The 23,160-nt window shown below is 40.9% G+C and overlaps 1 protein-coding gene across 2 annotated transcripts in view; it reads left to right on the top strand.

Annotated features, from left to right (window-relative positions):
* Positions 1-15,208, top strand: part of clgn (calmegin) — a 35,517-nt gene extending 20,309 nt beyond the window's left edge. For both annotated transcript variants that reach the window (XM_033049724.1, XM_033049806.1), the window contains exons 8-15: positions 908-1,097; positions 1,258-1,371; positions 2,483-2,639; positions 6,394-6,609; positions 8,283-8,402; positions 10,916-11,048; positions 12,892-13,004; positions 14,009-15,208. In XM_033049724.1, coding sequence (XP_032905615.1) covers positions 908-1,097; positions 1,258-1,371; positions 2,483-2,639; positions 6,394-6,609; positions 8,283-8,402; positions 10,916-11,048; positions 12,892-13,004; positions 14,009-14,089 — 1,124 coding nt within the window. In that variant the 3' untranslated portion in view covers positions 14,090-15,208. The remainder of the gene's footprint in view (positions 1-907; positions 1,098-1,257; positions 1,372-2,482; positions 2,640-6,393; positions 6,610-8,282; positions 8,403-10,915; positions 11,049-12,891; positions 13,005-14,008) is intronic.
* Positions 15,209-23,160: the final 7,952 nt, after the last annotated feature.

The following is a 23,160-nucleotide window of genomic DNA, read 5'->3' as shown; positions in this document are numbered from 1 at the left end:
TTGAACAAAAGGTCCAACCTTTGCAACTGCCAATCAAGTTCTATGAATTGCTACTGGATGGTTTATAACATTTAGTTACCTTTTGCCTTGCTTTTATAGCTTAGCTTCCAATGACGAGGAGCATAGCTTTCATCTTTTATTCCAGTTGTACACGTTAATTACGGGTGGATAAAATTAAATGGTGGACATGCCTTCGAAAAAAGCCCCTAAAGAAATGAAATAATATGACAACTAATTTTAGTTTAGAGACTTACGGCCCACCGAGTCCACACCAACCAACGATCCCTGTACATTGGCACTCCTACATACTAGGGACAATTTTTACCAAAGCCAATTAATCTACAAACCTGTACATATTGGGAGTATGGGCGGAAACTGGAACACCCGGAGAAAACTCACAGGGAGAATGTACAAACTCCGTACAGACAGCACCCGTAGCCAGGATCGAGTCCAAGTCTCTGGTGCTATAAGGCAGCAACTCTCCCACCGTGCCTTATATTATCCCCATTGATAAATGTTATAATATGCACGTCGATGAAGCAAGCTTCCTATGTCAATTGGTAGTTAAGATAATTGAGAATACAGATTATTATATTGGTGAAAGCACAAATTGAAGGTGATTTATTTAAAAAAAACGATTCCTTTAGTCAAATTAGGAGATGACTATTGCAGTGCATATTTCAGTATCATTGCTTTGAGTATTGTATCTAGATATTTCAGTCATTAATTTTCAAAATATAAAATTATGACCTTGAATGAACCAAGTCATCCCACACATTTTTTCCTTTGTCTTGAACATGTGGCTGTACACTTTAGCTGGAGCTAGGAGGTTAACTGTTCAGGGATAACTATATGACTGTAGAACACTATCTTTGATTTAACATGAGATTATTATTATTTTTTTTAGTGCTGAATCCAGATAACAGCTTTGAGGTGTTGATTGACCAAATTGTTGTTAATAAGGGGAATTTGATGGAGGACATGACCCCATCTATTAATCCCCCGAAAGAAATAGATGACCCTAATGATAGGAAGCCTGAAGACTGGGATGAGAACCCAAAGATAGCTGATCCTGATGCAAACAAACCTGAAGACTGGTGAGTACAGTCTCCTCGACAACTTCTCTAATTTAATGTTTACTTTTATATTTTTAATTGCAAATTCGTGGCAGCGTTTTTTATTTCAAATTGCACTTTATATCACATAATTTGGAATGCTTCTACAGTTGCAACCTCAAAATAAAGGATCTTATTTCAGGGATGAAGATGCACCAGCAAAGATAATTGATCCTACTGCTGTTAAACCAGAGGGATGGCTTGATAATGCAGCAGAGTACATTGGCGATCCCAGTGCAGAGAAACCAGAGGACTGGTAATTTATTTTTTTAAGCATTTGATTAGTGTGATTTGTTCTGAAGATTAGGGTACTGTACAAATAGTGTTCTGCAAGATTCTTTCAAAGTCAGCCCATCAAGCACTTGTGTGTTTTTGCTTGCGATTGTGTTGACATCCATATACTTCCGTCTTCAGTTTGGTTAGAATATCTAACACTCGCATAATCAGAAATATGGATAGAAGTGCTGGTTTTGTATAAACATTTCAAACGTCTGCCATGGAAAATGGTGATGTAAAATTTAATTTAAACATAATTTATACCCATCCAATAAATGCAAAACAAAAAATGAAGAAACCTCTTGGCATATCAAGCAGCATCTGTGGAAAGTGAAGCAGACTGAACTACCCTCTTATTTTCTCAACTTTACATTCTCGCTTTCACAGTTCTGGCATAGGATCATCAACCCAATATTTCTTTTTGTACTTCCACGGATGTCGCCTGACTTGCAGGCATTAAAAATGCATTCACTTTAGTTTAGTTTAGGTTAGAAATACAGAGTGGAAACAGGCACTTCAGCCCACTGAGTCCGCATCGACCGACAATCCCCGCACACTAACACTACCCTACACACGAGGGACAATTTTAAATTAATACCTAGCCAATTTGCCTACATACCTGTACGTCTTTGGAGTGTGGGAAGAAACCGAGGATCTCGGAGAAAACCCACGCAGGTCAAGGGGAGAACGTACAAACTCCATACAGACAGAACCCATAGTCAGGATCGAACCCAGATCTCCGGCGCTGCAAGCGCTGTAAGGCAGCAACTCTACCGCTGCACCACTGTGCCGCCATATTACAGCACAATCATTTGCTGCCTGTGTTCATTATAAATTGTAGAAATAGGGATTTCAAGTGAAATTCGTCAATTCCCTAATCTTTAGGGGTTAAGATATCCAGGGTACGATGTCTCTAAATTTGGTGAGACGGTGATGGCAGGTCATTGACATCTGAACGTTGCAGTTCTAAAGTGGCTAAGGTGTTTGTATATTTCAAGTTTCTTTGTTTTTTTAAGTTGGCAAAAATAAAATAACATTATCATAGTAACATGCGTGTGGCAATGCACACTGAATGTCCTTTCCATTTCCAGGGATGAAGAGATGGATGGTGAGTGGGAAGCTCCCCAGATTCCTAATCCAGAATGTGAAACGGCACCTGGGTGTGGAGTTTGGGAAGCACCTATGATGAGCAATCCCAATTACAAAGGGAAATGGAAGTCACCTGTGATTGACAATCCCAACTACCAGGTATGATAAATACATTTTGAAGTTGTTCAGCATTGCAGAAAGCACTTATAACCATAAAATACAAGTGTTAAGTTAGGGGTTTGATTAAATACTTTTGAATGGTTGGACTAAACTGAGTGAAGGAGGGGTGGGATTATTGTACAATTCTTTGTTATATTTTTAGGCTTGTACAATGGGATGCTTTACCATGTAAGAACTGTCTTGGAATAAGTATGTGAAAAGCAATCATCTAAAAGTTAACAGAGTAATTCAGTTTCATAAAACAAACTGCTGGAGGAAGTGGAATTTTTGGAATTCTCTGCCTCAGGAGGCCGATTCATTGGATGCATTCAAAAGAGTTAGATAGAGCTCTTGGGGCTAGCAGCATCATGGGATATGGGGAGAAGGAACGGAGTACTGATTGTGGATCATCAGCCTCAAAGGGCCGAATGGTCTACTCCTGCACCTATTGTCTATGTATCTATGTGTCTATAAATCAGCAGATTAGACAGCATCTATGAAGGGAAATCCATAGACAGCACAGGCAACATCTATGTGGGGGGCACCACAGTGGCGCAGCAGTAGAAGTGCTGCATTACAGCGCCAGAGACATGGTTTCAATCCTGACTACAGGGGCTGTCTGTATCGAGTTTGTACGTTCACCCTGTGACAATAGACAGTAGGTGCAGGAGTAGGCCATTCGGTTCTTCGAGCCAGCACCGCCATTCATTGGGATCATGGCTAGTCATCCCCAATCAATACCCCGTTCCTGCCTTCTCATATCCCCTGACTCCGCTATCTTTAAGAGCCCTATCTAGCTCCCTCTTGAATGTATCCAGAAAACCTGCCCTCTGAGTCGCAGAATTCCACAGACTCACAACTTTTTGTATGAAAAAGTGTTTCCTCTTCTCTGTTCTAAATGGCTTACCACTTAGTCTTAAACTGTGGCCCCTGGTTCTGGACTCCCCCAACATCGGGAACATGTTTCCTGCCTCCAGCGTGTCCAAACCCTTAATAATCTTATATGTTTCCATAAGATACCCTCTCATCCTTCTAAACTCAAGTGTATACAAGCCCAGCCGCTCCATTCTCTCAGCATATGACAGTCCCGCCATCCCGGGAATTAACCTTGTAAACCCACGTTGCACTCCCTCAATGGCAAGAATGTCCTTCCTCAAATTAGGAGACCAAAACTGCACACTTTACTCCAGGTGTGGTCTCACTGCAGAAGGACCTCTTTGCTCCTATACTCAACGCCTCTTGTTATGAAGGCCAACATGCCATTCGCTTTCTTCACTGCCTGCTATACCTGCATGCTTACTTTCATTGACTGATGAACAAGGACCTCCAGATCCCGTTGTACTTCCCCTTTTCCCAACTTGACACCATTTAGATAATAATCTGCCTTCCTATTTTTGCTACCAAAGTGGATAACCTCACATTTATCCACATTAAACTGCATCTGCCATGCATCTCCCCACTCACCCAACCTGTCCAAGTCACCCTGCATTCTCATAGCATCCTCCTCACAGTTCACATTGCCACCCAGCTTTGTGTCATCTGCAAATTTGCTAATGTTACTTTGAATCCCTTCATCTAAATCATTGATGTATATTGTAAATAGCTGCGGTCCCAGCACGTGGGTTTTCACCGGGTGCTCTGATTTCTTCCTACATTCCAAAGACGTGCAGGTTTGGAGGTTCATTAGGTTGTGTAAATTGTCTCTAGTGTGAAGGATAGATCTAGTGCACGAGAGATCGTTGGCACAGACTCGGTAGGCCGTAGGGTCTGTTTCTCCGCTGTATCTCTAAATTAAATGGATAGACGATGTTTTGGGTCAGGATCTTTCTTCCATTGTGGATTCCAGCAACTGTAGTCTCTTGTGTCTCCAACTACTTCAGCTTGCCTTTTGCTCCCTGTTATTTCTTCTATGGCAAAAACCGGGCCTCTCCTAAATTTGGAATAAATCAGCGGCTTGTCTTTGCTACCCTTTGTAAATAATTCAGTCTTCCTGAAATTCATCAGAGGCTGAAGATGATGCATTATCTCCGCAAGGGCCTGTGCATTCCCCCACACGCCCCCAGCTGCCAATAACTCTTTGGTAATTCACCCTTTGTGTGACTTCTCTACAAAGTATCATCACCTGGTTTCATTAATGCAAAAGTGGATGTAGAACTGCAACCTTGGGTAGAGGGTTAATAATATATTGACACAAAATAGATCATCCTGCAAGGACTCAGATTAGAATTGGAAATGTTTAAAGTCACAATGAATGAATGAGTGTCCTGCTCACACTTGTCTCAGTTTTGCATCAACAGATTAGAAACTTTGTGACACGCCAAGTATCAAAACAATTATATTTTTTTCTTATTGTTATTACACATTTTTTATGTAGTAAATATTGACACTGATATTTGTATTTTAATGCTTGGGAATGAATCCTACATAATGTCATTGGATTTACCTGCACTTCTCATAATATAACAATCTCCCAGCACTGACCAATTGATGTACAGTTGTCGTCTGCAAAGTTCTCAGCTGCTTCAGTGACTATTTTTCTTTTTAAGTTGGGTCTTCGAAACGTAATACCATACATTTTCATTTACCACGCTCTTGACTCCTAGTCAGCACTAATGGTTGAGTGAGGCAATTTTGTAAAACTCCCTTATCCCAGAAACTGACATTTAATATTAGTAACAATAATGTTGGATCTTGGCAATGCTCCTGCCAAAGCTGGGCCTGTGCCTATCCAAGAACTTTGATGGCTTGTGATGTCAAGAATGTTTAATTGTTATGCATCAGGATGAGAACAAATATATTATTTTTCTTGCTGCAGCTTTACATGCATAGTAAATATACAAATGTACAATTCATTTAGATATCTGGGTAAACTGGACCATATTAGTGCAAGCCAAAGCATGTAGTGCAACATTAGTGCAAAGAGTTGTGGAGGATAGTTCCAGAGCCTAATGGCTGATGAGGAGAAACTATTCTGTCACACCGGAATGGATATGGGGAAAGTCCTGGTTGGCAGCACAAATTAATTGGGAGGAAGAACATGGCCAGAAGAGAAATTATTTGTAACTATCCTCTTCGAATTCTATCTGTGCCAAGAAAAGACTTGTGGGGTCTAATCTTCCTGATTGCATTAGAATTCCTTCACATAGTTTACCCAGTTATCAGCTACATTCAAATTAACCTCCCTCCCACTGGCCAGGTTTTGCTTAAATAGGCCCATCTATTTAGATTAGTGGGGCTTAATTTCAATTTGTAGACCTGGCGTGTTGCAGTTATCAGATTTGCATATAACAATTCAGGGAATTAATAATTATAATTTGCGAAAGGTTGTTTGCAGGATTAATTCTCCAAATGGGGAAATGGGTGGACCTATATGTTATCTGGTAAGGAATCAGCTTTTGTGTGAGGGATACAAATACTGCATGTGGGGAGTTTCAAGTAATGCTGAGTAGTTTATTACTGGATTAAAAACAGGTCCAGGTAGCATTTCATTAGGGTATTTAATTTGACCTGTAACATGTATCATCCTTATTATCTGCAATGTGCAGGTTTGTAGGTTAATTGGCTTATGTAAATTGTCCCAATGGGATAGAACAGTGTATAGGTGATCGTTGGTCGGCATGGACTTGGTGGGCTGAAGGGCCTGTTTCTACACTGTACCTCTAAGCTAAACTAAAATAAAATAAATGAGAAAGGTGCCAGGTGAATGAACCTAGAAGAACAGCTTAGATTGCATTTTTGATTTTTAAATACACAGGGTGCCTGGACTCCAAGGAAGATCCAAAATCCTAATTACTTTGAGGATTTTCATCCTTACAAGATGACTCCAATCGTCGCTATTGGTCTTGAATTATGGTCCATGACTTCTGACATCTTATTTGACAACTTTATCATTTGTGCTGAGAGGAAAGTGTCTGACCAGTGGGCAGCTGATGGATGGGCACTAAAGAAAATGGTGGCTACTGCAAATGAGGTACCTCGTCAGTCTAGTATTACATGGTTAATTAATTAATTATTGGTGTCTGGTCATAAAATTAACATTTGCTTTCTATGCTTTGTTTAAAGAGAAATCTAGGGGAAGGAATTTGTCCCTCATTGTTTCCATCAAACATGTAATAGCACCGCAATGATATACTCCCTGCTTTTGTTTTGTAGAACCAAATTAAGAAAGCACATTCATAAGAACAGAATGATTTTTGCACATTACATCAGCAGCTTGACATGTGCATGATCATTGCTTTGAATTGTATGTTTTTATCATGGAAGATGTACTCATCTTAACACTGCACATCATATGTGCCCTGCTTTAAATGAGCTTGGAGTGGGTCAGTCAGTCTGACACTGCAACTGGACATAGCAACACCATGGCACTTGATCTTGTGCCCTGGGTCCAATACAAAAATACTTTTCCTTTAGCACGTATTCCAGGTTGCCCTAACTCTCCAATGCATGGCACAAACCTGGAGATAGTCACCATTGGAAGCCTGCTGTGCACAATTGGCTGATGCATTACAATAATAATAACACTTTTGGAAGTACCATTAACAGTGAAGCATTTAGGATGATATGCTACAAAAAGTGCTATATAAAAATCCAGTTTCCTTCTAAATCCATGGTGATTATTTTCTCTGCAGGATATCTATTTAGTGTGCCCCGAGGTGTTAAACAACAGGGCAGGCCTTCTCACTCTTCTTAGCTCTAATTGTATTTTTTTCAAAATTCAAACTGAAATGTTGGTGTTGAGTTGGAACAATTGAACAGCACCCTGTAAAACATCCTCAAGCTTTCACATTGAGCCAGGAAAAACATTCCTTTCCCAACCTAACCAATCGTTGTTTGAAAACCAATCAAACTTTAACATTTCATTTGAAGATCCACAGACTTAAATGTTTGCTGTGATTTTTGTGGATTTCGGTGCTTTCTACGTGAAGAGGTTTTGGATAGACACATTGATATGGAGGGATAGAGATCATGTTTAACTTGGCACAGGCATTGTAGACAATCTTCTTTAGACATGTAGCCGGTTGGGCCCTCTCGTGTGCTGTACTCTGTTCTATGTTTAAAGTGTACTTTCATATTAATTCCATATCTCAATAGTTTTGTGAACTCTGTCATAATTGCATTTCAAGTATTCCAAATTGCACCAAAGCACAAGTTTTTTGTTTTAATTTTGTTCTTCCATTTGTTGATGTGCATGGGGAAATGTCTTTTTCTTGATGACTATTTTATTATTTACCAGGGTAAATGACATGAACACAAAATAACCAAACATGAAAAGGTGTGTCTTGGGTAGATAGATTGCTGTTATTTTAATTACATAATTCAAAAAATCTTACATTTTAATTAATCTTGTCTTTCCTTATGACTAATTAATCACATTTTACTTTTAACTATTTTCATGCCTCTTATCATCCACTTCAGGATTTTTTTTTCTCAGAGTATTGTAATGGTAAAGCTACCTAATGTTAAAATGATTCATAATGCAATCAGGTCATTTATAGAATTAATTCCTTTCATATTCATGAATATTCATGCTGGTATAATTTATCTTCAGCGACTATAATCTATTAAAAATGATTAGCCCTCATGGATATCTGAATAACATAACAACTGACTTCATGTAACTGTCAAGAATTTAATTTACAGCCTGGTGTGTTGGGTCAGTTGACAACTGCTGCAGAGGAGCGTCCATGGCTTTGGATTATTTACATCCTGACAGCTGTTTTGCCTTTGGGGCTGATTGTGTTGTTCTGCTGGCCAAGCAAGGTAAATATATACTTGCAAGTTTAAGCTAATGCTCTTGTCTGGTTTTTAGGCAGCGAGTAGCTAGGCTTTGGGAAGGTACCAGGTTTAATTTTCTTGCTTGGAGGGAAGTACTTTTGTTGAACTTGGCCACACTCTCTTCCTGGATTAACATAGAAACATAGAAAATAGGTGCAGGAGTAGGCCATTCGGCCCTTCGAGCCTGCACTGCCATTCAATATGATCATGACTGATCATCCAACTCAGTATCCTGTACCTGCCTTCTCTCCATATACGCCACAAGGGCCACATCTAACTCCCTCTTAAATATAGCCAATGAACTGGCCTCAACTACCTTCTGTGGCAGAGAATTCCACAGATTCACCACTCTCTGTGTGAAAAATGTTTTTCTCATCTCGGTCCTAAAAGATTTCCCCCTTATGTCCATCTGTATTCACCCTACCCTTTGGCCCTGGGCCCATACTCTTCTATGTTTACGTGATTCAAGTGCTCACTAGACATTTTCTAAAAGCAATTGGTGATTCCTCTATGATTCTCTCCCGTGTATTTGCCTATCTCTGGGAGAAAAGCATTCCCCCCTCAAATCCCTCTAAATCTCTTGTCCATTCCCCAAATCAACTGCCTTTTTTCTACCTTTGAGATTTTTCTTGTTGACTGCTTTATCTACACCCCTCAATTATGTCACCTCTTTCCTCCTGTGCTCCATGGAAAACAGATCTCATCTCTTCAGTTTCTCCCCATAACTGACATGCACCTTCAAAGCAACATCCTGCTGAATCACCCCTGCACCCTCTCCAGAACAGGTGCGGTTTGACAAATGTCATTGTCGTATAGGTGCACAACCTTTTATCCGAAATTCCGGAAACGGAAAAGCTCCGAAAACCGGACATTTTTTCCAGGATGCCGTCTGCACACCAAAGCTCGCGTTTGGCGCCAAACTTGACCCGAAACGACCCACGGTCAACCCAGGTCTGGACGCCCGCAGCCCCAGCTCCGCGATGTTGGGGTCGGCGGCCACAGCGCTCCGGAGCTTACCACACGGCGACCCGGTAAGGCATTGCCCGCTCCCCGCTGGTATCCCAGCGCTGTGGCCGCCGACTCCCAACATCGCGGAGCTGGGGCTGCGGGCGTCCGGCCGCGGGCTGCGCTGGATTTGGAGCACCGCGCAGCCAGTGGTAGAGTTCGCCGGGGTCGGAGCTCCAACCGGCGCCGCCTGCGGCCGGACGCCCGCAGCCCCAGCTCCGCGATGTTGGGAGTCGGCTACCACAGCGCTCGGAGCTTACTGCACGGCGACCCAGTAAGGCATTGCCCGCTCCCCGCCTCTCCGACCAGGTAGGGGACTAAGAATTAAAGATTCCCCCCCCCCCCCCCCCCCCCTACATAAAATCACTCCAAACTAACTGACTAAGCAATGATTTACAATGATTCCCCGGTCTCCGGGGAGGAGGCAGCCGCTCCAGACTTTTCAAGCCGCCGCGCTACCTACCTAATCTACGCTAAAAATCTTCCATTCCGAAATCTGAAAAATTCCGAAATCCGAGAAGTGTCTGGTCCCAAGGCTTTCGGATAAAAGATTTTGTACCTGTAGTGGGGAAACAGGACCCATCTAAGCTATGTGTAGGAAAGAACTGCAGATGTTGGTTTAAATCGAAGGTAGACACAAAATGCTGGAGTAACTCAGCGGGACAGGCAGTATCTCTGAAGCTTTTTGGTCCTGTTTTGTCAACATGTCGTTATTGCCCTGTAGCTAGGACTGCCTTCCACACTGTCAGCATCTCTGCCAGTCTTTGTGTCATTCATAAACTTGCATCCTACATCCTCATCCAAGTCATTCACATATTATAAACAGTAAGAATCTAACTCTGATCGTGTGGAACATCACTGATCACAGGCATCTTATCACAAATGCTTTCTACCATCACTCTGTCTACTTTACCAGTACTGGATTCATCATCATGGACCCTATCCTTTTGGACCATTTCCCATGTGTGACCTTGTCCAAGGCCTCACTAAAGTCTACATAAGCCTCATCTCCTGCATTGCCCTCATAAATGCACTTTTTTATTACTTCAGAAAGAAAAATAGTGGCAAAAGATTTACCTTTGACACAGCTATCTAGCTATCTCTGATCAGTCCCTACCCTTCCATTAATCCTGTCGCTCAGAATTTTGTCCGTTATCTTGTCCTACTACTAATGTTGGCCTTACAGGTCTGTAACTACCAGTCTTTTGCTTGCCCATTGCTCAGTTTTGTAACTACAACATTTTTTTTAATGAGAGGAGTGAGAAAGTATTTTGTGGTCTATAGTAGCCTTAATTGCTACTGTGTACATCTGCGTTCATATACTGGAAAACTATCCTCAACTACATATTTCGCACTGGGAAGTTTAGGAGATGTACTCCTGGATTGTGATATGTTTTGGCTAAACAATTCAAATCAACTTTATTCAAGAAATAAAAGAGTTCTTGATAAAATTATCAAGCGAGAATGTAAATAATTACAACTTTTTTATTAAGAAATCAGACCCTGCAGCTGAGTACAAGAAGACTGATGCGGTGCAGCCCGATGTTAAAGAAGAACAGGAGGAGGAGGAGGAGGAGCAAGAAGAAGTGATGGATGAGAAAAAGGAATGTAATAATCTCAAAAAAGGTAGAATAATATTTCAATGTGTTGTTTTATTTTGCTATTATAGAAGTCTTGTGGACGTAGATTAGTGCAGACGTCATTTGTTGGCTTCCATTTGTACCTTGACAACAGAGTATTTGTTCACCACCTGTCATCGTTCTTCCAGTTCCTGATTTGCAAACTTACTTGTTCAAAATCTATTCTTGGATGAAACATAGAAACTAGGTGCAGGGGGAGGCCATTTGGCCCTTTGAGCCTGCCCCTCCATTCATTGTGATCATGGCTGATCATCCACAATCAGCAGGCTTGAAGTGCCAAATGGTCTCCTCCTGCACCTATTTTAAATGTTTGTAAGTTTCATCCAAGAATAGATTTGAACAAGTAAGTTTGCAAATCAGGAACTGGAGGAACTATGACAGGTGGCGATAAAATACTCTGTTGCCAAGGTGCAAATGGAGGTCAACAAATGGTGTATGCAGTTATCTACTGAACCGCCATTCCCTTTGATTAAGGTTAAATGTACTAAATCCATCACCTTTACAACCTGTAGCCTCACACTTCTTCAAATTAACACTTGTTTGCAGCTTTCTTATTTCTTTATTATAGCTGAGCTTCTGAGGCTCCAACATGAGCACCTTCTTTTTGGCTCTGAATTCCACATCTATATCTTGCTAATCTAGACTCTGCAGGTAGATTTGGGGATACACCAATTTCACCTCATCCATTGTGCTTTTTATTATTGACCTATAAAATAATTAGGTATCAAATTCTGAATATTGTATTCAAATCTGCCAAATACTGGTTTATTATTATCACTGAAAAAGTGAATAACTTTGTTTCATGTACAGTCCAGGTAAACCAGAAAGAAAACATGTGGAGGATATAACTCCGGGGATGGTAGCCCTCAATAATCATAGTTTACTGTGCTCTGAGTTTTAAATTTGGATTAATTGAAGACCAAGGGTGAATTTATCAACATATGATCCGTTCATGTGGATTCCTCAATGAGGGGAATACCTTGGCACATCTGCCTTTTTCAAATCCTTAATGTTTTAAGTTCATCTAAGAAATTACTATTCCTATGCCAAGAAATTACTGATCAGTCTTCTGTATTTGAAGTTTACAAACCCAGTTTTGACCTTAATTCATCTTTCTCAAACCTAATTTTGCTAACTCTGCAATGCGTACTGTTCCATGGTTTAAGCAACCTTATTAAAGTATTGTGTTCAAAATGAATACAAATCTACAAGTAGGATTTGACTTGAATCTAGGCAAGCATAAATACAGGTGGCACAGCGATAGAGCTGCTGCCTCACAGTGCCAGAGGGGTCAATCCTGCCTACGGATACTCTTTGCAGTTTGTATGTTCTCCCTGTGTCCATGTGGGTTTTCTCCAGATATTCTGGTTTTCTCCCACATTCCATGGAGGTTTGTAGGTTAATTGGCTTCTGTAAATGTTCCCTAGTGTGTAGGATGTGAAAGTGGGATAACATGGAACTAGTGTGCGGGTTATGGGTGGCCAGCGTGGAAACGGGCCGAAGAACCTGCTTCCACTCTGTATCTCTAAACTTGCAGAAACAAGGAAATGCAGCTGCTAGAGTAGCAATGAATGACATAAATGCTGTAGTCGGGCAGCATCCCTTGAGAACACAAATAGGTCATGTTGGGAGTCAGGACCCTTCTTCAGACATAAATACTTCTCCTTTTTCACTCCAATCCCTTTACTACAGACTCACAACCACCCCCATCCTCCCCAAAGTACCTTTGAATACAATGTAATAAATGATCTTTATCTTTACTTTTTGTAACAGGATATTAGCTTTCAAAGTACTTGTCAAGCATAACTTCTTTCCCCTTTTCACTCCAGAAGCTGAAGATGAAAAAGCAAGTGGAGATGATGAAAACATTGGAGATGGTAGTCAAGAAGATGATGAGGAGGAAGAAGAAGGAAAAAAATCAAAATCTGCTTCAGAGGATGAGGTTAATATTTTGTTCAATTGAGTGCGTCTTGGAAATCTTTTTTGCTGATGATTTAAAATTAATTTATATCCAACTCATCAGTGCAATATATTTTGGAGACATAAGAGATTGCAGATGCTGAAATCTTGAACAAAATGCAATGTGCTGGAGGAACCCGACGGGCAAGGCAGCATCTGTGGAGGGAATGTACATACAACGTTTCAGGTGGGGTTCTTACTCCAATCAGTGTGAAGATGTATCCCGACCCAAAACGTTCAAAAGGGCCGTCGCATATTTTGAGCATATGCAGATTTCATATGAGGACTCATTTTCATACTTGCTTTACTAATCAGAAAGTCATTTGATTTTTCTAAAATGAAAAGTTTGGGACCGTTTAATTTGATTAGTGATTAACTTCTTTTGTTTAGTTAAGTGATGAGTTATACTAAATTGAATTAAATATCAGTTTCTGATCCGGTCACCCAATATCTGCCAGTGAATTCCCATTCTGAACAGATTTTCAATTTGTGTTGAGCTGGGATTTGCCCATGATAGGTATCTAGAATGAGGAATAACCCAAAATGAACGAATAGGATTCTGTGTAGTGTGGAATAATTTGAAATCCACTTTTAAATCAGATGTAATAGCACGGGGTTTAAGGGCAGATTAATAAAAAGGGAAGGGAGACAAAAATGCTGGAGAAATTCAGCGGGTGCAGCAGCATCTATGGAGCAAAGGAAATAGGCAACGTTTCGGGCCGAAACCAAAAAGGGAAGAGCATACTTTAGATGTCTTCAACTGAGTAATACGATAAGCTAACTATGTGGTATCTAATCCTCTGCTCTGTTATCCACGTTGAAACATCCACATGTACATAAGACTGGAAACGAGCTTTGTAATATAATTTTGTATAGCTCTGAATCTGATAGCAATACTCGAACAGAACAAGGTGAATAGTGCAAATGAGGTTACTTCCTTTGGCAGTGGCACTTCAACTTTTGTAATACATGTTTTGCTTTTTTTAGATGAAAGAAGCAGATGAAGGAACTGGCTCGGGTGACTGTCAAACAAAACTGAGCCGTAAGAAAAAACTGAGGAAAGAATAAATACTTTAATACTCTTGGAATGGAGGCATTGTCATTTTCCGGATGGGCATAAAGCCCTCTGTACTTCCTGAAAGCATGCAGATTTACTTGGCTAATGGCTGAGTGATAAATCAGCCTTGTAGAAGTACCTATCTAATCCTAGCCTCCATACTATTATCTTCCCTGCTTCATTTACAAACCTCTTAGTCTTCCTGGCGAGAAACAAAAATGCTGTGAGGATGTTGTTCATTTTTAACGTTATCAGAATGTGGCCTAACACCAAATGACCCGTTGGGGAAGCAAATTCTGGTATTGCAAAGAAAGTTGTAGAAAATATTTGATGACTTTTGAGAAAAAAGTGTTAACCAGGGTAATTACAAATATGATAAAATGAAAGGTAGTTTCAGTTATATGGTAACATTTGTATTGTATTGAAAGGGGAGACGCATTGGCATACTTTATGACTGGTATTTGATGTTATTCATTTCAAGTTTTCACCCTATTGTGGGGAGGATAAATTAACATGACCGTAATTCTAATGTACATACTGTATATGAATTTAAATGATGCAGCTCTTGGCACAACTCCGTTTTATCTTTGTTGCCAATGTTTTCTTCCCTAAATAGATCTCCTACTGGATTGTATTGTAGAAAAACAAAAAATGCACTGAATTTCTTTGTACATATGAATTGTTCGGGTACACACAAAGGTGTTGTGCTTTATTTCTCCCCTTCGACGCACAGTTCTATGTGGTACAAATAGTTGTGTTGCATTTAAACTGTACCACTAATGTAAAACATCTTGTGATCTGCACTCCATATTATCAACCTAGCTGTGAGAAATTATCTTTCCCCATAATTTTTCTTTGGTGTGCATGTATATTTTGGTAAATAATTAGTATTACAGTGCAGTGACATTCCGAAGTCATCTCCTGTCTGAGTTTCAATGTTATGAATACAGAGATGAATGATTTAACAGAGCCCCAATGGGCGAATTTGGGGAGATGAATGGTATGGAGTGTACTGAATTTTCTGGAGTTTTATAGTTTTAATGTTACTCTGAGTTAGCATAATCCTTGTTTACACTGATGTTTGCAAATGTATAATTGCTCTTTGAAATAAATATTTAATATAATGGAAATATTAGTGTTGACTACATATTAAATCTATATTTGAGTGAGCTGGTGAGTTGCACTGGCAGATTTTGTTGCTGCAGATTCCAGCATTTGCTGTTTCTTGTGTCTCCTATCTGCAAGTATAATTGACTTGAATTTTTTTAAACTGGTGTTATAGGATGAGGAACAAAACTGAAATTCACCTTAAATACTCTTTTTGGTGCTCCCATTCCTTGATGACCTCATAAATCATCCTCCTAAAACCTGTATTTGCATTTAACACCCTCGGATTTTTCCTAGTAAACGTTTCCTATTGAGGGTTTATTTTCCTTTGCATTATCTAAAATGTCAATGCAAGCCGAACAAATTTAAAAAGTAGCAGTGAGATGAATATCCTTTATTGCAAGTTGTTTAAGAAAACCCAACTTGTTGGCATCCCAATGGGTATCAGAATAAGAGACTGTGTATACTGTAAAAACTCCCTAAATTGACATGCTTAATTCTTTAATTTTGTCATCCCTAATACTTTAATTTGGCCAAATCCAATGTGTAGCTATGGGCATGCGCATGGGCCACAGCTATGCCTGCCTCTTTGTAGGGTACATCGAACAATCCTACGGTGGCCCTATCTCCGAACTCTACCTCCGCTACATTGACGACAGCATTGGTGCTACCTCCTGCACCCATGCAGAACTCACTGACTTCATCCATTTCACCACTAACTTCCATCCAGCACTCAAATTCACCTGGACCATTCACGACATCTCCCTACCGTTTCTAGACCTCACTATCTCCATCGCAGGTAACAGTCTTCTGACTGACATCTACTATAAACCCACTGACTCACAGAGCTATCTGGACTACACTTCTTCCCATCGTGCTTCCTGTAAGGACTCTACCCCTACTTCCAATTCCTCCGTCTACGCCGCATCTGCACCCAGGATAAGGTGTTCCAAACCAGGTCATCGGAAATGTCCTCATTCTTTAGGGAACGGGTTCCCCTCTTGGACTATAGATGGGACTTTCACCAGGGTCTCTTCTATACCCTGTAATTCTGCTCTCACTCCCCATCCCCCCCACTCCTAACAAGGGCAGTCCCCCTTGTCCGCACCTTCCACCCTACCAGCCGCCACATACAACAGATAATCCTCTGACATTTTCGCCACCTCCAACGAGATCCCACCACTGACCACTTCTTCCCGTTTCCTCCCCTTTCGGCTTTCCGCAGAGACCGCTCCCTCCGTAACTCCCTGGTCAATTCGTCCCTTCCCACCCAAACCACCCCCTACCCTGGTACTTCCCCTTGCAGCCACAGGAAATGCTACACTTGTCGATTTACCTTCCCCCTTGACTCCATTCAAGGACCCAACCAGTCTTTCCAGGTGCGGCAGAGGTTCACCTGCATCTCCTCCAACCTCATCTATTGCATCCGCTGCTCTAGGTGTCAGCTGCTCTACATCGGTGAGACCAAGCGTAGGCTTGGCGATCGCTTCGCCCAACACCTCCGCTCAGTTCACAATAACCAACCTGATCTCCTGATGGCTCAGCACTTCAACTCCCCATTCCGAATCCGACCTTTCTGTCCTGGGCCTCCTCCATGGCCAGAGTGAGGCCCACCGTAAATTGGAGGAGCAGCACCTCGTATTTCGCTTGGGCATTTTACACCCCAGCGGTATGAACATTGACTTCTCCAATTTCAGGTAGTCCTTGCTTTCTCCTTTTCCCCTTCCCAGCTCTCCCTCAGCCCACTGTCTCCGCATCTTCCTTTCTTCTTCCCCACCCCTACATCAGTCTGAAGAAGTCTCAACCCGGAACGGCACCTATTCCTTCCATAGATGCTGCCTCACCCGCTGTGTTTCTCCAGCATTTCTGTCTACCTTTAATTTTGGCAAATAACTAGCTATTTATAATTCACTTTATCTTAGTCTTTTGACTTTATCAATTCTTATTCCTAATTGCTGTTTCACATTTTTTTCCCTGAAGTTTTCCAAATTGACAGCAAGCAGTAGAATGGTAAGCAGTTAATCTACCACATGCCATTTTCCTATTACTTTTTGTTTTCTAATGACTTTTCAAGCTGTTTTTTTGTAATCTAAGTTGGTGCCACATTAGGGGGGAGAAAGAATAGCTATTTATAAACTCCACGGCATGATATTTCCATTGTGAAGGAGCATCTGGAGTTTACTGTTTGGAGCCCTAACCTTTATTGCCATTGGGGACCAGCGGTAACACACAGACATGAGAGACAAGTGTAGATTTGAAGCAGGATTTGTTATGGGCTGTTGATAAAGTCTCAAATTCCTTATACCTTTTTGTTAAATTCAGTGTCTTGACTTTTCGGGGAGTCACTAGCAAGGCTGATGTTGCCTATCCAAATTATCTTAAGTATTGTTCACATTGCACTTCTGCAGTCCATGTGATGAAAATGACCCACAGTGCTATTTGATTATAATTTCAGAATGCCAAAAGTTTGGAAAAAATAATCAGTGACAAGTGAATGATCAAGAATGAGAGTTTTTGTGACGTTGGCCTGTTTTGGAAACCTGATGAACCAATTTAATTTACCACTGGTGGACTCCAATCAATTTGTAGAAACATCTTGAGGATAATCAATAAAAACACGAAGAACCTCGGCTCAATTTTGAGTGTCATAGCAAAGGATCTAAATACTGTTGTAAATGTGATATTTCAGTTATTTATTTTTTAATTACTTGGCAAACATTTCTCAACACCTGTTTTTGCTTCTTCATTCCGGGATATTGTGTGCAGATTGATGATAAAAATCAATTTTAAAATAAGGCTGTAACATAATAAAATGTGAAAAAGGTGAAAGGGTCTGAATACTTTCTGAATGCACTGTATGGGAGCAGAATCTTGGCCTGCTGTAGCAAACATTGATGAACACTGCAATAATTGAATTTATTTAAATGGATTTGGTGCACCTTATTCCCTTCATGTCTGTTGCCATCTCAGTGCTTCCACACCTCAAAAAAACATTTCCTTAAATAGAATCCCAAATTTCCTGAAGGTATTTCCTGAAATTTTCAAAAATGCTTCCTGCGTACTATTTGTTGTGGTTTTTTTTTCGCGGGCACACGTTAACAACACAAAGAAGAACAAAGCAAAACAGATCTATGTAACAACACCGTATCTGCTACTTCTGTTACTCACTTGTACGGTTATGCATGGCACCTTTCGTTGCCTCCAACAGCTTTCGTTATCTTTGTATTTTCAACCTGCTCTCATGTGTCTCTGCTCCCTCTCCCTCCCTCCCTCCCTCCGCCTTTCCCTCCTCATCCCTCCCTCCCTCTCTCTTCCTCCCTCCCTCTCCCCCTTTTCTCTCTCCCTCTTATTCCCTCAGTCTCTCGCTCCTACTCCCTCTATCCCTCCTCTCTCTCCCTCCTCTCCGTCTCTCCACCCCTTACTCTCTCCGTCTCTCCACCCCTCCCTCTCTCCCCCTTGAGCCCACCCACCATTCTGTAAAATCAAAGCCAATCCCAATGTAACTGCAATCCCACTGGTAACTTTTCACCACTAGGCTTATCCAGAATTCTACCACTGCCTGAAAAATAATCAAAGGCTCAACATTCACTGAGAAAGAGAATTCCAAAGACTCATCGTTACACGAGAATTTTCCTGAACAGTCTGTGACCCACAGAGCAGTAGCTATAGCGTTATGTTTAAAGCCCATAGCGCTGTAGCTAGGTAGCGCTAAATTTAGAACCCATAGAGCTGCAGCCGACAGCTCTTTGTTTAAATTCCCACTGACAGCGCTCTGTTGAAACCTTTGAGCGCCAAATTGGTAGTAAGTACTGTGTGTATTACCTTTACACGCCTTTATGGGCCGGATGCGGAAATTTCCCAAAATGATTCAATTTCCCTAAAATTACCCGACAACCAGAATTTCCCGAATCTCGGGTAATTTTCTTCAAAGTGGAAACACTGTGCCATGTGTCTGGGAATAGACATCATCCCAGGAGTCTGCCAAATCTATTCTGAGTTGTTGGTTAGGAGAGTAACATCCTGATTACCTCTTCAGACATCAAACATCTAGAATTCCCAAAGCAGTCATAATCCTTCGCTCCATAGATGCTGCTGCACCCGCTGAGTTTCTCCAGCACTTTTGTCTATCATAATCTTTCCATGCTGCTTCCTGTAACTTACGTGGCTGGAGGAAGTCTCTGCCAGTTACCTCAATGCCATCTTTTGCGATCCTGATAAAGTTTTGCCATTGTACAATAGGCTCTCCCAAATGCAAATGGAAATGTACAACACATAAATTGCCCCTTACGACCCACTTACTAGTCCATGCTGACCATACGTCAAGATGTAAACTTGCCATCTTTTTCTCTTACCCTCACAGGAAAAAAATGACTCTTACTGTCTTGCTTTTAAATACCTCTCACTTATCAGATGTTCTTTCCCTACCCTAACCCCAGCAGCTTTTTCCAGTCTACCTCTCCCAGCTCCTGTCATCCACTATGGAAATCTGCCTTCCCCCTATTTGGCACCCTAAACTGATGGCCAACTTCACCTTTTCCCATGGCTGCCTCGAAGCTACTGAACCCATATCGCTGTTCCCCAATGACTTTTCCACAAACACTTCAATCACTTGTCTGTCCTAGTTTCCTAAAGATATCCAGTACAGACCCCTCCTTAGTAGGACCCTCCACAAATTGTTTCAAACCCCTTTTGAATGCATTTTACAAATTCCTGCCCTTATAAACCCTAGCAACAAGGTCATCTCTGTCAATATTGGGAAAGTTTAAAATCTGTTACTACAACCTGATTGCTCGTACTCCTCTGATCTGCCTCCATATCTGTTCTTCTAATTTGCATTATTGGAAGGCCTATATTATAACCCTATTAAAATAATCACCCATTTTATATTCATAAATTCATGTAGAAAATAGCCACTAATTAATCCCTCTAAGATATGTGCCCTAGGTAATGCTCAGTGCAACATCCTCTCCTGTAATGCACCTGCCCCAGTCATGCCTGAAACCTCTGCACATCAGAACACTGAGCACTACTGTGTCACTGTGGAGCACAACACTACTCCTGCCCTTCCTTTCACCTTGTTTCTCTGACTACAACATTATCATTTTCCCATGTGCTGATCCACACTCTCAACTCATTTATCTTTTTCTGCGGGGTTCCTTGTATTAAAGCAAAAGTAGAAAGACAAACATTTATGCCCACTGGCAACCTCATGCTTCTCTTCTTGTCTTTACCTCTTTTCACTGGACTTGGATGTTCCATTTTTTTACTCACGAGCGAGCCAGCCAGCCTTGCTGTCTGCTGCACCATCATTCTGAGTTCCATTCCATTCTGTGTGGAAGATGACCATTCCACAGCACACAGCACCTTAATACTTAAATAAGGGATACAATTATGAACAGTGAAATATTTCATTGCTTTGCACCAAATTGGAAAAGGACTTGAAATATTTCCAGCCCATCTCTTTTGCATGAGCCATTCAATTACGTCCCATCTGTCTGTGTGAGTGAACATTTTAAAAATAACGGAAGCATTATGGAATTATGCTGGTGCCTGGCCAATATTAAACCTTCCACCAACAGCATTAAAAAGAGTTAAAGGTTAGTTCTATCTTTCTGGCAATCTTCTCCAGCAAATTGGCAGCCACATTTTGCTGATAAAGAAATGTGTTTCAAAACTAATTCATGTATTGCAAACTGCTTTCCACATCGCGAGCATATGAAAGGCATGTGGCTTTTCAGTCTTACCAAAGGGAGCAAGAAAATGTGCTCATTGAAGATCTAATACTTCAATAAGGGATATCATTTGTTGGGAGGCAATAAATAGGATTTTCACAATATTTATTGCAAGTTATTCCTAAATTTTAATCCATCAGTTTGTTTTTATTGCATGTGGGTGAATTGTTTGTTCCCAGATAGTACCTGAACACCATGAGAAGTAATGCAGGATTTAAACATGCATTTGTCAATGCCTTCATTATATTATCACTAGAGCCAGGATTTTGCCATAAATGCCTTTTTTGATGATTTCACCAGGATAATGCATTTTTTACGATCGTGCCTAAATCAGCCTTTTTTTGCCGTAATGCGAAAAGGTTGTGCTATTTTCTCTAGTTGTACCGTGATTACAATGATGTTTCTATGTTAACACGTTAATATTAATGTTATTATTAACGTGTTAACATAGTATCTTACAAGAAAACTTCCACCACCGGGGCGAAACCGGGGGCACCACCGTCAGTCATTCATTCGTTCGTGCCGCTGCCCGCTGGTTCAGTCTTCTCCAAGATCTATTTAAGAAAGAACTGCAGATGCTGGAAAAATCAAAGGTCGACAAAAAATGCTGGAGAAACAGTGGGTGAGGCAGCATCTATGGAGAAGGAATAGGCAACGTTTCAGGTCGAAACCCCTCTTCAGACTGATGTGGGGGGGGGGGCAGTAAAAAGAAAGGAAGAGATCGAGACAGTAGAACTAGGAGGAGAGCTGAGAAGAGGGAGGAGGGAGAAGACAAGGGCTATCTAAAATTAGAGAAGTCAATGTTGATACTGCTGGGGTGTAGACTATTAGAGAAGTCAATGTTGATACTGCTGGGGTGTAGACTACCCAAGCTTGTCTCCTCACCACATTTACTGCTGGCCCCAGTCGCAAATCTGAGTTTGAGTGATCTGTGCAAGGCATTCATTGATGCTGGAATTCCACTGTGGAAATTGGAAAACAAATCTCTCAGAGGTTTATTGGAGAAATACACAGAGGAACATATACCGAGCGAGTCATCATTACGGAAAAATTATGTTGACATCAACTTCAACATTGTTGTGCAGAAGATTAGAGCTGAAGTTGCATGCAACAAAATATGGATCTCAATCGACGAGACAACTGATGCTGTGAATTCTTCTGTCATCAGCTGTGGGTGTCTTCCTTTGCCTGCCAGCCCCTTTGCGATTAGTAAGCTCACCAGTGCTCTTTTTCTTCTTAATGATGTTTCAAACAGTTGATTTTGGTAAGCTTAAGGTTTCGCTGTTGTCTCTAACAGTTTTATTCTTGTTTCTCAGTCTCATAATGGCTTCTTTGACTTTCATTGGCACAACGTTGGTCCTCATGTTGATAAACAGCAATAAAAATTTGCAAAGGTGATGGAAAGACTGGAGGAAAGAATAGGTGCTGAGAGCTCTCTTATACCTGCATTAAGCAGGCAATTAAACACACCTGAGCAATTACAAACGCCTGTGAAGCCATGTGCCCTGAAATGGGGGGACTATGTATAAACACAGCTGTAATTTCTACATGGTGAAACCAGAATGTATAAAAATACCCTTTAATAAAATCTAACAATGTGCACTTTAACCACATGTGTTTGTTTCTATTACAAATCTCAAATTGTGGAGTACAGAGACAAATAAATAAATGATAGGTCTTTGTCCCAAATATTATGGAGGGCACTGTAGTTTAATTCATCAAGTAAATATAATATTTATCAAGTATAATAAGAAGTTTAGCAAGGGCCAAATCTGCAGTTTTACCACAAAACGTTGTGTCCTTGATCACCCCCATACTGCAAAGGGAAACGTGCTTAGGATGCAAGGGATCAAATGCGTTTTTAAGGATGTCACCTGCCTGCTGTTGGAGTGGAGAATAATATCAATTCTTGGTGCAGGAAATTGTGCACCTTTCATTCTGAGGAGAATGAAATAAAATTATTTGCTGGAATGAGTAATTCTTGCAAGTAGCAACGTGGACAATCTCTGATTTCCAGGACTAGCTTCCACTTAGTGTGTATTTGCAGACTGAATCACAGAGGATGCAGGCTCCAGCCTGTTCACAGCTCCTACAACATATTGTTTCTTCAGAAGTGTAAATTCTGTCTCACAGGCATGGGAGAAAACTACGACAGGGAATCTGCTAGATAGCCCTTAAATTAATTCCTGCGTTCCTTAACCTTTGATTTAGTTCTGTATAACATATGCTTCAAATTCAGATCG

This window comes from Amblyraja radiata, chromosome 1 (genome assembly GCF_010909765.2).
Source record: "Amblyraja radiata isolate CabotCenter1 chromosome 1, sAmbRad1.1.pri, whole genome shotgun sequence".
Taxonomy (NCBI): domain Eukaryota; kingdom Metazoa; phylum Chordata; class Chondrichthyes; order Rajiformes; family Rajidae; genus Amblyraja; species Amblyraja radiata.
This window is presented reverse-complemented; position numbering and strand designations above follow the sequence as displayed.